The sequence below is a fragment of the Zootoca vivipara genome, chromosome 9 (genome assembly GCF_963506605.1).
Source record: "Zootoca vivipara chromosome 9, rZooViv1.1, whole genome shotgun sequence".
In the NCBI taxonomy this organism is placed as follows: domain Eukaryota; kingdom Metazoa; phylum Chordata; class Lepidosauria; order Squamata; family Lacertidae; genus Zootoca; species Zootoca vivipara.
This window is the reverse complement of record NC_083284.1, coordinates 50803020-50819960: the sequence shown is the minus strand read 5'-3', so window position 1 is coordinate 50819960 and position 16941 is coordinate 50803020. Positions and strand designations below refer to the sequence as shown.

General features: G+C 45.1%; 1 protein-coding gene and 1 long non-coding RNA gene across 5 annotated transcripts in view; one reads left to right on the top strand and one right to left on the bottom strand.

Moving 5' to 3' along the window:
• The window catches only part of LOC118083382 (teneurin-3), a 271449-nt gene that overhangs the window by 7081 nt on the left and 247427 nt on the right, over window positions 1-16941 (bottom strand). For all 4 annotated transcript variants that reach the window (XM_060278721.1, XM_060278719.1, XM_060278718.1 and 1 more), the window contains 4 exons: window positions 14003-14238; window positions 8392-8688; window positions 4913-6524; window positions 30-160 (listed from right to left, as the gene is read on the bottom strand). In XM_060278721.1, coding sequence (XP_060134704.1) covers window positions 30-160; window positions 4913-6524; window positions 8392-8688; window positions 14003-14238 — 2276 coding nt within the window. The remainder of the gene's footprint in view (window positions 1-29; window positions 161-4912; window positions 6525-8391; window positions 8689-14002; window positions 14239-16941) is intronic.
• The window catches only part of LOC132592644 (uncharacterized), a 49651-nt gene that overhangs the window by 28827 nt on the left and 3883 nt on the right, over window positions 1-16941 (top strand). The window lies entirely within an intron of this gene.

Below are 16941 nucleotides of genomic sequence, written 5' to 3'. Positions count from 1 at the left end.
TTTAATATTCACTTTCTTTTTTTCCTTACCGGTACGTCATCCCACTGCTGACTCTTCACAAGTTCATAGGAGGGCTCTGTTAAATCAAACTTGGGCACAGGGAATCCTGGGATAGCATTATGCAGGTGGAAGCCAAATGTTACCAGCCAGCTGTTGACATCTAACAAAAGAATTGTGGAGAGAGATCAGATTTTTCAATCCCTGATTATTAATTTAACTTTACAGAAGTTTACATCAGTTGGCCTGGATTCAGGTTTGAGCCACAATTAAATATACCGTGTTTCTCATATTATAAGACATGTCTTATATTAATTTTTTCCTCAAAAAAACACGACATGGCTTATTTTCAAGGGATGTCTTATTTTTTAATAAAGTGCACGCGGGCGCTGTTTGCCGGGCTTGTCAAGCCCAGCAAGGAGCGCCCGCCGATCTTCGGTGACAGGCGGGGGTGGGGGGAGAGCAGAGAACGATCTCCGCTTCCCCCCCACCCCCGCCTGTCACACAGCACAGGTCCGAAGATCAGAGGGCGCTGTTTGCCGGGCTTGTCAAGCCCAGCAAGGAGCGCCCGCCGATCTTCGGTGACAGGCGGGGGTGGGGGGAGAGCGGAGAATGATCTCCGCTCCCCCCACCCCCGCCTGTCACACAGCACAGGGCCGAAGATCGGCGGGCGCTGTTTGCCGGGCTTGTCAAGCCCAGCAAGGAGCGCCCGCCGATCTTTGGTGACAGGCGGGGGTGGGGGGAGAGCGGAGAACGATCTCCGCTTCCCCCCCACCCCCGCCTGTCACACAGCACAGGTCCGAAGATCGGCGGGCGCTGTTTGCCGGGCTTGTCAAGCCCAGCAAACAGCGCCCGCCGATCTTCGGTGACAGGCAGGGGTGGGGGGAGAGCGGAGAACGATCTCCGCTTCCCCCCCCCCCGCCCGTCACACAGCACAGGGCCGAAGATCAGCGGGCGCTGTTTGCCGGGCTTGTCAAGCCCAGCAAGGAGCGCCCGCTGATCTTTGGTGACAGGCGGGGGTGGGGGGAGAGCGGAGAACGATCTCCGCTTCCCCCCCACCCCCGCCCGTCACACAGCACAGGGCCGAAGATCGGCGGGCGCTGTTTGCCGGGCTTGTCAAGCCCAGCAAACAGCGCCCGCCGATCTTCGGTGACAGGCGGGGGTGGGGGGAGAGCGGAGAGCGATCTCCGCTTCCCCACCCCACCCCCGCCTGTCACACAGCACAGGTCCGAAGATCGGCGGGCGCTGTTTCCCGGGCTTGTCAAGCCCAGCAAGGAGCGCCCGCCGATCTTCGGCTCTGTCCCCCGATGCGCTACGGCTCGGGGAAGCAGGCAGGGAGCTCCTGCTGGGTCCCGCAGCTTCGCCTCTCGCTCGGTCGGGGCTTTGAGATAGTGCTTATTTTCGGGGTATGTCTTATTTTTAACCAACCCTTTGAAATCCTGTCATGGCTTATTTTTGGGGGATGCCTTAAAATATGAGAAACACGGTACTTTGGGGGAAAACCATAGTATGGTTATATGTTAGCTCATCTAAACATTCTTCTTCTTTGGAAAATGGCAATATAGATGCAGAATCCATTCTTATCCTGAGCCCATGAGAGTCATCTGCACCTCCCCTTTCAAACTGGAAGCTGCCTGTGTGGCTCCTGCTGCACACGCTCTGCAACTACCGTAGCAGCTGGATTTCTTTCCATGGCTTGTGTTGCTGGATTGGGACTGTGGGCCCAACCACACTTTCATTTCTCCCACAATCTCAAGTGATTTCAAGCCATGGGTTCGAGGGGGTCCCCCCCCCCACGTTCCCTGGGAATACCCACTGCTTACTGCTTAATAAAAGCACACGTCAATCTGCAGAAAACCTGATTGGTGTTTGCTCCCATTCAACACTAAACACTGGGTTTTCCCGGGGAAAGCGGTGGTTCAAAAAAAAAACCCAACCTCTTTCAGACTCATGACTTGGAAATGCTTGAAATCACAGGACAAACGAAGTGAGGATGGGTATGCAGACTCAAAAGAAAAGCAACACTGTTGGCTTTTACAGCGGAAGTGTCAATGGACAAAGTACCAATTTCCTTCCTTGCTCATTCATCTAGCAGCTGATCTGCACTGTCAAAACTCACAGCCATGTGCATGCAGCTCGACTGCTATGTGTGAGCTGTAGTTCTGGTTTGTTGCCTTCAGATTTCACGGACTTTTACAGTATCTGCAGGTATTATTGTTAACTGACACGATAATTTAAGATAAATGATCTAGGATCTAGAGCAGACATCCCCAAACTTCGGCCCTCCAGATGTTTTGGACTACAATTCCCACCATCCCTGACCACTGGCCCTGTTAGCTAGGGATCATGGGAGTTGTAGGCCAAAACATCTGGAGGGCTGCAGTTTGGGGATGCCTGGTCTAGAGCCAGAATAACTTATTTCCTCCTCTTAACGTAATCTTCATAAGCAATGCACCCTTTCTAGAGAAAGTCCCTTTGCTATGAGATGAGGCCAACAACTTTGTAAATATTCAAAGTAGTCAAAATCTCACACCATTATTGTTTCAATCTCTTACATGGTTGGTTCCTGATGGGTGCAAGATAGAGAGGGTAGCATTCTATCTCCCCAGCTATTAAAGCACAGAAGATTCTGTCCCACAAGATTCTAACTTGCCTCAGGACTACACATGACTGGGAATCATGCAAATTCGTGAAAATGTTCCTATACCTGTCCTGCCCCTATTATGGCAAAACAAGCTACTAGGAACAATAATTTTGCTAATTTTGACTGCTGGAGATAAAACTCAGAAAATAACTGTTTTAGAAGGCAGTGGCAGTGAGAGATTTTACTTTCTTGGGCTCCTTGATCACTGCAGATGGTGACAGCAGTCACGAAATTAAAAGACGCCTGCTTCTTGGGAGAAAAGCAATGACAAACCTAGACAGCATCTTAAAAAGCAGAGACATCACCTTGCCGACAAAGGTCCGTATAGTTAAAGCTATGGTTTTCCCAGTAGTGATGTATGGAAGTGAGAGCTGGACCATAAAGAAGGCTGATCGCCGAAGAATTGATGCTTTTGAATTATGGTGCTGGAGGAGACTCTTGAGAGTCCCATGGACTGCAAGAAGATCAAACCTATCCATTCTTAAGGAAATCAGCCCTGAGTGCTCCCTGGAAGGACAGATCGTGAAGCTGAGGCTCCAATACTTTGGCCACCTCATGAGAAGAGAAGAATCCTTGGAAAAGACCCTGATGTCAGGAAAGATTGAGGGCACTAGGAGAAGGGGACGACAGAGGACAAGATGGTTGGACAGTGTTCTCGAAGCTACGAACATGAGTTTGACCAAACTGCGGGAGGCAGTGAAAGACAGGAGTGCCTGGCGTGCTATGGTCCATGGGGTCACGAAGAGTCGGACACGACTAAACAACAACAACAAAGAAGGCAGGGAATACTACAATGAATCTAGTCCTTTTATTCAGCACATAAAGTCAGGAGTTGAAGGATCTGTTTTTATGGCAAGTGCAAAACTAGTACTCTTGCAGTGTAATTGGAATCTGTCTACACCATTGCTGCAGAGCAGGAGGATAATACAATAATGAGGAAAGAGGCATTCTGCCACCCATTCCTCTTGCACCACATCTTAGTTGTAGATGTACTACTAGGAAGTTACAGTACATTATGCAAACAATACCCACAAGTACTTTTGAAACACTGTTCTTAGGGTGCTGGGAGTGCTAGGATAAATATTTGAGCTGAATGACCAATGGTCCTGGATCTTCTCATCAAAGTGGGGAAGGGAGAAAAGATATTTGTGGACACCATTTTATACAGTAGTTATCAACATATAATGGGAACAAGTTGTTTTAGCTTTGTCTCAGCATAAAAAGTGAAAGTTACAGCTTTGGCAGTAAAAAGCACATGGCAAGCAGGCCTAGATCCTGCATTAATCCATTTGGTCTGAACTCCTAAATTACCAGGAGAGATGACAAAACAGTGGGAAATAAGGAACACTATTTTTCATTTAATATGCAAATGAATACACTGCCATAAAAAGCAAGTGGGAGTGATAGCATGTTATTTTTCATACCGGTAGACGATGGCTTGGCAAGATTCCCTTCACAAAGATGTTATCATGCAAGTAACAATCCCTACCAGGCACTCTAGATAAAGTTGCCATCTGGCAGAATATCACCTATAATATTCAATACATTACTAGTTTATAAATGGTTGCTGTGGGAACTGTCTAGTCAGATATAGAAACATCAAAATTGTGTTTTCCTTCCTGCAATTCCTTTGTTCTGATTCTCTTAAGAGGGCTGTAATATTCTTCAAGGACAAAGAACAGGGCCCACTACGAGGACTGTTGACCATTCCTAGCCGAATGCCAGTTAATGATCCCAGGAGGTAAAGTCCATTGTTATTACTGAAGCAATGGCCTTGACAGACGTATAGCAGATTTTGGAATATATTTTACACAACTCTATTTGCTTTTGTTCTCACTTAGATGGAATGAACTAGAATATGCATGGCAAAAATTATTTTGCCTTAGTTGCCTATATCCCTCATCATATTCAGCACACATTGCTGTCAGCTAGATAGCGTACAAGTAACTTTCAATTCACACACATTTAACTTGTTCACGTTCAGCTTTATGTACTTGGCAATTAAAAAAAAATAAGGGGGAGGAAAGGGCGTGAGTATCCAGTGAAATAACACTTTGGCAATCCCACCTACTACTGAATGCCAATAGATTTGACTCTACACGATTTTGACTTCATGTGCTATCCCTGGAACATAACTCCTATGCAAATTGACTGTCACTGGTAATTAATTCCAAGGTGTTGCATACAATGCAATTTGCTAACCAGGTAGATTATGAGAAAACAGAAATTCCTGTCATGTGTAAATCACTTTAAAAAAATACCTTTATTTACCTGTGATATAATCTTTCACATCATGTGTTCTGCTGGCTGGGTTGTTATTTCGGAACATGTAGAGATTAAAAGGAGCTGGATCCTTCCCTATTTTTTTCCAGATTTCAATGTCGGGTGTAGTCCAACGGCCTGCCAGTATGTCATAATCTCTTTGCCCAAAGTGAATCAGTTTGGTCAAAGGGTCATAAAGGCCTCCATGGAATCCAATCACCAACTGGAAGTCGAGATTGGAGTCAAAATAGATCTCGCCGTAAGCTGTGTACTGGATCTGCTTCAGCATCAGACCATTGCTGCTAAAAACAGCGAGTGGTGTGCCCGTGTTGTCTGAAGCGATGTAGAACTCATCTCCACTGCTGATCTCCATGGCAAAGAGGTGTCCTTGCAAGTCATAGTAGAGAGAGGTGATTTCAGAACTTGAATGGTTGTATACATGAGTTATCCTTGTAGGATATGTGAGGTCAGCATAAAAAAACTGGAGGTGTTGTCCCAGACTGGTTTTACTGGAAACCCGTCTCCCAAGCCCATCATAACGGTATATCACTGTCCACCCACTGCCTTTGCTATAAACTCTGGTCAGCAGGCCCTTTGAGCTGTATTCAAATATCTCTGTACCCCTCTGCCGCAGGAATCCATCTTCATCTAAACGGTACTGTACATCACCTAGCCGAGTGATTCTGTCTCTCAAGTCATACCGAAGTGGTGTTAAACGAGCACTATTACTTGGATTGAGCAGATGGAGATTGCCGTTCAGGTCATAGTTGTATCGCCACATTATTTTTTCGTTCAGGTAAACTGTCTGTAGTTGCCCATCGACATCATATTCATAGGCATACTTGGTTGTGTTAGCAAATGGTCCTATTTTAATTTCTCTTTTAGTTACCCGTCCCATGTTATCATACTGAATTGTAATCCAGTACATAAGGGATCTGAATATTTCATACTGAATTTCTTTTATGCGGCTGTGGGCATCAAAGTGTTTTGTATAAGTCATTACAGCTGTGGAAATTATCTGGTTAATGTCATAATATATAACCCCAAATTTTCCAAACTGCTCAACTTTTCCAGAGATGTCATCAAACTGGTAAAGATCAATAGGCAATGGAGTTTCATTGATTACACCTTGCATGCTAGTCACTCTGAAGCTATTGTCATAGCTGTAGTCAAATCGGGCATTTACCATTCCATCTTCACTAAAGCGGAAAATCTGCCTGTCAATCAATGGGCCAATTTGCCTGTACCTAATGGTGCAGATAAACCCATCGCTCTGGAGGTTTACTGTTTTCAGAACTCCTGCTGTCTCATCATAAGTAAAACTGACTCTTGTGCTATCATAAAGGATTTCAGAGAGCCTGGTCTGCCTTCTGTATTTGAAAAGGACTCTTCGACTTGTACCCAAGAAAGCAGTTTGTAGCAGCTGTCCTTCCTCATTGTAGTCCATGATGACAGAAGCATTGCTTTCAGGGGGATTGTAGATGTTTCGATAATAGCCAATGGAACGGATAGTCTGCATAGTATGGCGAGCAACACTAGGCATGGTTATTGCAGAAAGCCGATCGAGTAAGTCATATTCAAAGATGTACTGCCGTTGACTATGCAGCAAGAGGACCATAGACTGAAAAGGAAAGGAAAAAGCAGCTCAATCCAATGCCAAAACCACTGTATGATAACAGCACTTTGTTTAAGTAAATCATCATCTAAATTGAGTTATCCTTGACCTTACATATTGGTAATTATTCTCTGCCTAATTCATTTGGATACTTAATTGTAAGGGGTTTGGTAATTAGTAGCTCCAGACTCTTAATGTGCTACTTGTTGTGACTGAGCCATTCTTTTATCAAGCACTCACAGCCAAACAGCAGATTGTCAATGGATTTGGATAAGTCATGTTTAATACTGGCAAAAGTGAAACTGTCTTAAAGCCAATAACTCAGGAAGGGAACAACATATGGAAGAGACAATTTCACTCCTGTAATTAGAGATAATTTAGTGAGAAGTTTACTAGCCTAAAGATCCCTGAACCTCCTCTTCCACATCTATTTCTCAGATGGGCAAAGCAATTTATTCATTATTTACATCAAACTTTGTAGAGTTAATCAGCCACCAAATGCCTTTTTTAAAAAAAAGCTTCAGTGGTGTTGCTAGTTAACATTATTCACATGACGATGTATGAAACAGTCATAATATGTCCCTGGCTTTTCTTATCTAAGGCAAAGCCTGCTCTGGCCCCCTGAAAGTGATGTCACCTTAAAAGATAATAGAAGGCAACACAATTGGATGATTTCATTACTTCTTGATTGATTCCATAAGACTGAACATATGAAGCCCTCAGTTTTAAGACGTAACATATTTAGAAGCACTTACATTATGCTCTGCTCAGTACTGTGCTATGCTAGCAAAGCATGGGATTGAGTTTCCAGTGCACATATAAAAGGAGTATCTTATCCCTTCTTTTGGCACAGGAAATTGCACTTTCTGCCAGGCAGCAGAAGTTACTGGCACTGCTGCGCCAATGCTGGGGAAATGCCCTTATACAGCAGACGCAGACACAGCACATGTGTGAGAGTTCGGATTTAAAGAAAATGTGGTACAGCTTATTTTGCTACGGTAGATCATCTGTAAAACTTACAGTGTGGATGCAATCAGGCTGCCAGTGACATCTGGTGCAGCTAAGACAGGTAGTGACTAGAGGTAAAAGTCTTTTCTGCAATGGTGACCTGGCTTTGGAGCCTTGCTTGGCACAAAGTCTACTGTCCTTTTGGTACCAGGTGAAAACCTTTATGCTCTCCACACCTTTTTGATTTCCATTTGCAAATTGGATTTTATCTTGTTACTCTGCTGCTGTGTCTTTTTTCCTTACTGTTGCGAATTTTAAATTGGGTTGTAACCAATAGCTGTTCTTTTGCTGATAGAAAGTTCTTTCATTCAGCATAGCTTTCTGTCAGCAGAACAGGAAGTAGGATGGTCTCTAGTGATTCTCCTTCCCCTTGGAAGCCCCGTGCAGCACCTGCCATGCTGTTCCTTCAAACCGTCCAGAGTTGAAAACACCAAATGCATACAAGCGACAGTTTTATCTGTGCTGGAAGCTGCTTTTCAAAATAAATAATGGAATAGGAAATACCTAAATAATAAGTAGATAAAATTTGGCATGATTCTGAGAAAAACAACTGTAATTAAACTTATTCAGGTCACTGGGATGCAATTACTCAAGTGATCTTTAATTCTGATCTATTTCGATGGCATCATTAACTTTCACTGGGTTGTACTAATTGGCAGCAAACCAACAAATGTAAGAAGTGCACCTTATTTTAGGAACTGTATAGATCCATATGCTTATTCTTCAGGTATGGATATTTGTAGCTCCACAGTCTAAAAATAAAAACCTTGTACAGCAGTGTATGGCTTGTGACCATTTTCTGTAGCAATAACTCACTAATTTAACTGCAACACACACACATTCCTACGATAGGATAGCACTTTACCTTTTCAAGATATGTGTAACTCCACGTTTTGCCATCAGCAAATACTCTAGATACAATTCTTCCCTGTCCATCATAATCTACTTTTTCACTAGTAGTTCCTCGTTGGATACTGCCAATTTGACCTGTAGATGAATAGGTAACATTGACAGCCATAAGCTTGCTGCTTGGGAGCCAGAGAGTTGGGTGTCCTGATGTGTCATAGGCAATCCTCAACAGAAATTTACGGTGGTCATCGTAGATCTTCTCTGTCTTTGAGGTCCGATCAAAGTCAACAGAAAGGAGGTTCCTACCATTAACCTTTTATGAAACAAACAAGATGACAAAATAAATCATGTTGTTTCACCACAAGCTGTTTTACTTCCTCATAGCAGCAGCTATTTGAACATCATTATTTAAACACCATTTGCAATGACTGATTTCCTTTGTCAGTAAATTAATTTGGAAACTTCTTGGTATAAGTACCAGGCATTAGATTAACTGCCATTTTAAAAGGTTTCATTAAATAAAGATGTATTGGCATTTATTCAAACCTTTTCAGTTAATTCCCATGGAATTTAGTTAAATGTTAATATAATAAACAATACATAAATTGATATATTTTATAATAGTTAGATTTATAGGGGATATTAGGAGAGATACAGCAAAATTATCAGTGTAGAATTAATACAGAAAAATAAAACAAAGGCCAACTCATATACTGATGAACTATAAATAATTATATTTCAATTTAATTGTTAGGGCTACACAATATTATTTTACATGGCCCCCAAATTATTTTATATTAAAGCGTCTTTAGTGTTAATAATTATTACATAAATCATGATTTATGTACACAGGATTGTACATATTACACAATTGCCCTCCAAATGTAAGTTCTGAAAGAATTATTTCTGGTGGGCTGACGGAACTGCATTGCTTGCAATCAGAAAGACTCAAACCATATATGAACCTGCCATTAGAACAATGCTAGTTAGTGGCATTCTTAAAGAATAGACTCCATTTTAAAAAAGTGCTACAAGGCTACCACTAGAAGGTGTGGCAATAGCTACTAAGGGGATTAGGTTATTGTTATTACCAATTAAGTGTGTGTGTGTGTGTGTGTTGGTAAGATTGCAGGGCTGGGGGAGGTGCGACCGAAGCCCTTGTTCTCCAGCTGCAATTTTCATGAAATTCACTTCCCCCTGCCTGACAATCTGTACTGGGCAAAAAGCTCTCATTGATGTCAATGGAATCCTCCCCGCCCCCATGCTAATTGCCAGCAGATACTCTAGAACAGATAACATTTACTTCTTTGTATATCTAGTCATCAGACCATCACAAAATATTACAAAAGTAACAATCAATAAATAAATATTAACTCAGACTCAAATAAAGCAATCTACGTATAACATTTACTTTAAATGCTGAATTTCACTGACGGATAACAAATGCCCCTTTAAAAATACCGTCACTCCTTTCTAGAAATGTTACATCAAAATGACATGACATGACTTTATTCAAAATTATTTAAAACATAAATAAAAGTATAAAACATAATTTAGCTTCTGAATCTCTCTGAAGAACTCTCCCTCAAGAACTGCACATTTGCATCAAAATGTGCAGTCTTCACAGTTACTATTATTATTTATTCAATTTATATCCACACTTCCTCCCAAAGGAGCCCTGGGTGGCAGGTTGTATATTTATGTTGTCAACACAGTAGATAAATTAAAGACGGATGCATCTCTTCCTAAAATTTGTCCCAGTTTTTGTCTATTCAACGTATTATAGAAAGGACAATCTGTAATAATATGTACAAGGTCTTCAACCTTTAGACCATGAGGGCAGGTCCATTCAGAATGCAGTATGGAGCATTTCTGAATCTCCCTTGTAAGACAGCCGAGGGCAACAGATTTAACTTGCATGTTTGTGAAGTGTGTCTCAGTTTTTGCAAATCCTTAAAATACCGTATATGCTGGTGTATAAGATGACTTTTTAACCCTGAAAAATCATCTCGAAAGTCAGGGGCCGTCTTATACGCCGGATATAAGAATCTGCGTGTGAGAGACAGAAGTTGCCAGGCGCGTAAAAAGGGCCGTGCGCGCTAGTTTACGCCCGACAGAGGGGTAGCGGCTTAGCAAAACGGCTCCCGGCTCCCGTGCACCCGCTCCCTGTCACCTTTTCCTCGCCTGTCCTCCGTTTCTCCTCTGCCTGCAGGGACGGGGAAGCCGCCGCTGCCTCCTCCTCTCCCTTGGTTGCAGAAATAAGAATAAGCGCAGTGCAGGGACTAGCCGAGCGGCACCAGAAACCGCGTCTGCGCAGCCGCAGAAGCAATTTCTGACGCCGCACTGCCCATGTCCAAAATGTCCGCAGCGCCAGAAATCGCTTCTGCGGCTGTGCAGATGCGATTTCTGGCGCCGCTCATTGAGTCTATATTTTTACTGAATGTCAATATTTTTGCTTAAAAATTAGGGGGCCGTCTTATACGCCGTCGCCTAATATGCCGGCATATATGGTAATATGGTAGCAGGAAAACAAGAAGCTACCTTACACCGAATCAGACAATTGGTCGATCTAGCTCAGTATTATCTATGTAGACTGGCACCTTTCTCAGCCTTACCTGGAAATGCCCTACCAGGGCACACAATCACTGAAGTATCATCCCTCGCCATGGGATTTCAGAGATATTGTGGCTGGGAATGGAAGGCTTAAACTGCCCCTCCTTATGCACTGCAATCTTGATAATACCCCCTAACCCACACCTGGTATTTTTTAAATTAAAAAAACCTTCTTATTCACATAATCATCATCACTGGCAATTAGACCTACGGTCATGGAGGAGAAATCTGCCAGAAGCTACTAGTCATGATGGCTATATGCCAGGTTTAGGAGGCATATACTTCTGAATGCCCATTGTGGAAGAATAGCAGCAGGAGAGGGTCTTGTGCTCATGTCCTGCTTATGGGCTTTCCATAGTATCTGGTTGGCCCTGAGGGAGTCAAGATGCTGGGCTGGAGAAGCCCTTTGGTCTGATCCAGCAAGGCTCTTATGATTCAGTAAAGAAAGTTATATGAAGGTCAACTGGGAACCATGCAGAGAAGAGGCATTCATATAACTTTCTTTAATGAAAGGCTAGAAGATGGCCATTAGGTTCAGTGACCGACTCTGGGGTTGTGGCACTCATCTCGCTTTATACAGCTTCCAGGTCATGTGGCCAGCATGACAAAGCCGCTTCTGGCGAACCAGAGCAGCACATGGAAACACTGTTTACCTTCCCGCTGTAGCAGTACCTATTTATCTACTTGCACTTTGACATGCTTTCGAACTGGTAGGTTGGCAAAAGCTGGGACCGAGCAACGGGAGCTCACCCCGTCGCGGGGATTCGAACCGCCGACCTTCTGATCGGCAAACCCTAGGCTCTGTGGTTTAACCCACAGCACCAAATTTTTAATTCCCCCCCCCCCGCTTAGATATTTTACCTCCTGTTTGAGCTGTGCTTGGTCTCCCCCCCCCCAAAAAAAACCCTGTGAAAATGAAGCCCTTTATAGAGCACTGAGAAAACAGGAATATAATTCTCTTTTGAGAAATGGATTAGTGATGTTTCTGTTTCATCAATTTGGGGATTTATCAGAAGACTTTACTATCTTTAAGCCAGGAGATTTACATTGTTAGATAGGCAGAAGCCTTTGGCAGAAATAATCCATAAATAAAGTATTATCCCATTTCTGAATTGGTTATATTGAGCAAAACTATCAAAGGGCTCAAAGTTTTCCAGCTATTCAAGGTGCTTTAAAACAGGGAAGACACTTTTGACAAGGATGGTAGGTTTCCATCCTCTTGCTCATTGAGTGCCAACAAGTAATTTCAATCCTACGCTTAACTCTCCTTACTGGCCCTTCTCTTCCATAATCCTTTGGTTAAAGTACTTCAAAGAAGAGCAGAGAATAATGAAACAGCCCTGCAATTAGTCTTGTTTACAGCAGTGGTCTGTTGTTTTTAAAACCATCCTGCTTCCTTAAAAAAGGGTTTTTACACATTTTCATAGTTCTTGGGTAGCTTAGAAATGTAGGTTTCTGTAGACATATATGGTTGTTGTACTTGACGAAGCAGTACTAAATGCAACACTGTTTCAGAAGTTACCGTAAGTGCTATAGGCTACTTTCTAGCCTTTATCTTTCTAAAACTAGGCACCACAGCACTCTATTTTTTAAAGAAAGATAAGTCAAATGTAAAATATCTGTGCAATACTGCAGTGTTGAAACAATTAAAGATACTGCTATGTGGAGAAGAGAATACGTTTGTTTTCCGGTATAATAGTGATTAATCGTCAGCAAAGCTAACTGAAGACACAAAGTCCCATGGACAAGTTTTTGAAATACATATATTAACACAAACAATCAAAAGGTCTTGTGGCATCTTCAAGACTAACAAATGCATTCTGGCATAAGCTTTCATTGACTTTCATGTCAGATGCTAGACTTAAGTCTACAAAAGCTTATGCCATAATAAATGCATTAGTCTTTAAGATGCCACAAGACTCCTGTTTTTACTGCACTCAAAGAAATGCATACATTAAAAGTTAACTCTTTATTGTCAAAGAAAACACAGTCACTTCGACAGCTCTGGATACCTACCGGTATGTACACCCATCTAGCATCTAGATCTAGACAGGTATTCCCAGGTCTGGACTCTATGGAGCAGTTTCAGCAACTGGGTGTTAGGATTTCACCCCTCCCTATGCTGCAAATATAGGATTGTTGGGATCACGTGCTTGTATGTGATGCATTTCAACTGCTGATTGTTAGAGCTATATAAGTGGAAAGGGAGATATGCTGTTTGCTCCCTTCCTCCCACTGTTCTCCCACAGTGATGTTTTGTTTCAGCGTTCTCTCCGAGGAAGAGAGAGAAAGAGGAGCCATGTTTACTCTGTACTGTTATGTTTGATTTCGTTGCAATAAATAAGGATTAGATGTTACACCTCAAGGCTAATGCTTCTATTTTGGACTCTGCTAGTTGTGTGCTCATGTCCCAGGAGGATATGGGTCGCAACAATGTGACGAGAGACCAGAGTGAAGAATCCCGGGTGACACTGCATTGGGGAAAGGCACAAGGCCTCGGTGTTATCTCCCAACACTGGGGACCACCCCTAACAGGCTGTGTGCACATAGAAAGAAAAAACGCCTGTGTGGAAGCTGCTTCCACTCTTCCCGCCTTAATTCTCTCTTGGTTCTGGGAGACAGTGGTGCAGGAAAAGGTGGGGAAGCACCTGGCCCTTCACTTGCCTGGCCTGCCTCTTCCGCATCTTCCTCCAGCTCTGAAGCTTTCCCTCCCTCTGATTTTTGCCTCCTGGCCCCACAGACCACTGCTCCCCTCTCCTGAGTCAGATTCCAGCCCCTCATCCCTTGGTGCCCACTTGTCAGCGTCCTACCAGTCCCTGACAGAGGATATTCCACCTCAAAATGTTCTCACCTCAAAAATTTGTCCCCTAATTATAATCACCAATGGCCCTTTCCTTTTATCTGAACTGTTTGCAGAAAATAAGGAGAGCATGCACAGTTCAAGCACTGCAAGTTTGTAGCATATCCTCCACAGTACCATCTTAAATTAAAAATGCATTAAAGGTATTACTCACTCTGAGCTTTCGGCCAAACACATTGACTTTGCCTTGGGCTTGTTCTTTCCGGAACCTCCACTCCACCAAATTCTGTCCATTTTCTCCAGGGAGAGTCATATTTCTTTTTGCTACAGTTGGATTGGCTGTGCCAGCTAAAACGTGTGGTTCTGTCTGGTAGTGTGTATCCAGGCCACTGGCATAGATAATTCTGAGAGATCCATCATATCCAATCTGGTAGCTGTTTCTTAACTGATCTGCAATAGAACAAAAGTATAACATACTTCCGGAGCTGTGGCTTCTCATTTTAAGAGAGCCATAATGGAGAACAAACCACAGCTTCTTGTAGATTTTTTCACCCTGTCAAAATTTATTCTAATTCTTTAGTTTGTATATGTGAAGGACAAGGGATACAGGGAAGTCCCTCCCATCTTAAGTTCCAGCCCATCCCCAAGTGCTGGAGAGAGTAGGGAGAGCTCTGCCTCTAGCGGAGAGTCAGGAAGTGGGGTCCGAGGCTCAGGCAAGGTTGCGGAGCCCATGCACCAGGTGGGACAGGAAGTGGGGGGCCCGGGGGGAAGGCCAATCCCCCCAACTCCCGAATTGCGATGCAAACGTAGGGGGAAGAGGTTGGGTCTCCCAAAGCTTCTGTGCTGGAAGAAAACTCGCCAATCGCCATTCGGAGGTTCTGACACCTCACCTTAAGGATGCATATTTACCGCTCTGAACACTGTAAATAATCAGCACTTAATAAAAGCCTAAAAAGACCATGCTGGAGTCGTTACTCTAGAGTAGCCATATCAGGCCCCCTGACAGCAACCTCCGAATCTTTTTTTTGGCTACTTTGGAGTGCCGCGATGAGCGCGCAAGAGGCTGAGCATTGGAGGCTGGAGGCTGAAGCAGCGAAGCAGGAGCTACGGAACCTTACAGCGCAGGCACAGCAGCAATTGCATGCCGCTCAGGAGGAAGCGCGCGGGGCGCAGGAGGAGCTGAACAAGCTGGTGGACCAGGTGAGGACAAAAGAGGAGACTGAGAAACAGCTAAGGGTGATGGTATTAGACCTGCAGAAGAAGTTGGAAGAGGAAAAAGCCGCTAGAGGTGGGGGGGCGCCCCAGCCGCAGCTAGTCCAAGTGAGAAGGGGACAGAGCCTAGTCACCAAGTTTAGCGGCGACCCTAGGGAGTACCTAGGATTTGAGACAGAAATAAATTATGCGCTGGAATTGCATGCAGCAGAATTCCCAGATGACGCGCACAGAGTCTCCTTTATCATAGAGCATTTGACGGGGGCCGCCCGAGAATGGGTAAGACCGCTCATCGCGCAAAAAAATCCTTGCATGAAGAACGCAAAACTATTTCTAGAAGCTTTAAAAATAATGTACGCTAGTGACAGTGAAATGGAGGCCACTAAAGAGGAGCTTCATAACTTAACACAAGGAAAATCGACAGTTAGGGACTACTGGGTGAGATTCTCCATGCTGGTGCACAAACTGGGGTGGGATCTGCAAAGTGAGCCAGTGAAATCAGCCTTCTACCTGGGTTTGCACGCAGACGTTAAGGATGAGCTGGCGAGAGGTCCTAAACCGCGAACTATGGATGAGTTAAGCAAAGCGGCGCTAGCGGTGGGGGTGAGACAGGAATCCAGATGGAATGACAAACAAGCGACGCGCGCAGCAAAGCCTTGGTTCCCACGCTCCCAGGACAGACCACATCACCAAACCCCACCCCAGGGCCCGCCCCCAGACCCGCCCAGACCAAGCCCAGAGCCGGAACCGATGGAGATCGGTGGAGCGCGCGCGCGCGGGCTTTTCAAACCCCGGCGGCGCCAAGACGCAAGGAGGGAAGAGGCGGGAATTGCAACTCCCCCCGGCATCGCGTCAGAGACTGCCCTCATCGCAGGGAGTGGCAAGGAAAGGCGGGAACGGTTGTACCTTCCCCCACTGAAGCAGCACCACAGCAGGGAAACGAGACAGCCTGGCTGCAGGAGACAAGGGGCAGCAGCCAGGCACAGTTAGCACAAACCGGCCCCAACCCACCCACCCGCACAGCGAGGAGCAGCGACAGCCCACCCCCCCCCAGAGCAGGGGTGGTTCTAGAAGTGACGCTAACGCTCCCAAATGGCTATCCCCTGACGGTACTCGCGTTAATTGACAGTGGTGCATCAGCCAACTTCTTCTCGAGAAACTTTGCAGAAGAGCACCAGATCCAACTTCTGCAGCTGGATTTCCCCCTGCACGTCTCCACCATTGACGGCAGGGAGTTGCTGGGGGGGGGGCATCACCCACCAGACCCCCCCCCCCATGAGAATGACGGTGGGACGACACTCAGAGACACTGGCATTCAACGTCACCACCATCTCCGACCCCCCCATCGTCTTAGGCATGAGCTGGCTGGCGCGCCATGACCCCTCCATCAGTTGGCACCAGAGATGCATCACGTTTGGATCGGACTTTTGTCTGGAGCATTGCATGCAACGCCAACCTGGGGAGGGGCCTCCCATCGCCACAGTGGCCACCATGCACGTCAAGGGGGGTGAGGCAATACCCAAACCGTACTGGGACCTACAGGAGGTCTTCAGCGAAGCGGAGTCCGACCACCTACCCCCACACAGGTCCTTTGACTGTCAAATCAACCTGGTGCCAGGGGCCACGCTACCCCCAGCCAAGCTGTACTCCATGTCAGATCAGGAACTGGAGGATCTGAGGGAGTTCATTGACAAGAACCTCAAGCGGGGGTTCATCAGAGAAAGCAAGGCAGCAGGGGGCAGCCCGGTCTTCTGGGTGGACAAGAAGGACACGCAACAGCGCCGTCTGGTGGTGGATTTTAGACGGCTCAATTCCATGACGGAACCGGTGGCTTTCACAATGCCCAGAGTGGATGATCTGCTGACAGCGGCACGCAGGGGCAAGATTTTCACCAAGCTAGACCTGAGGGGGGCGTACAACTTGATCAGGATCCGGGAAGGC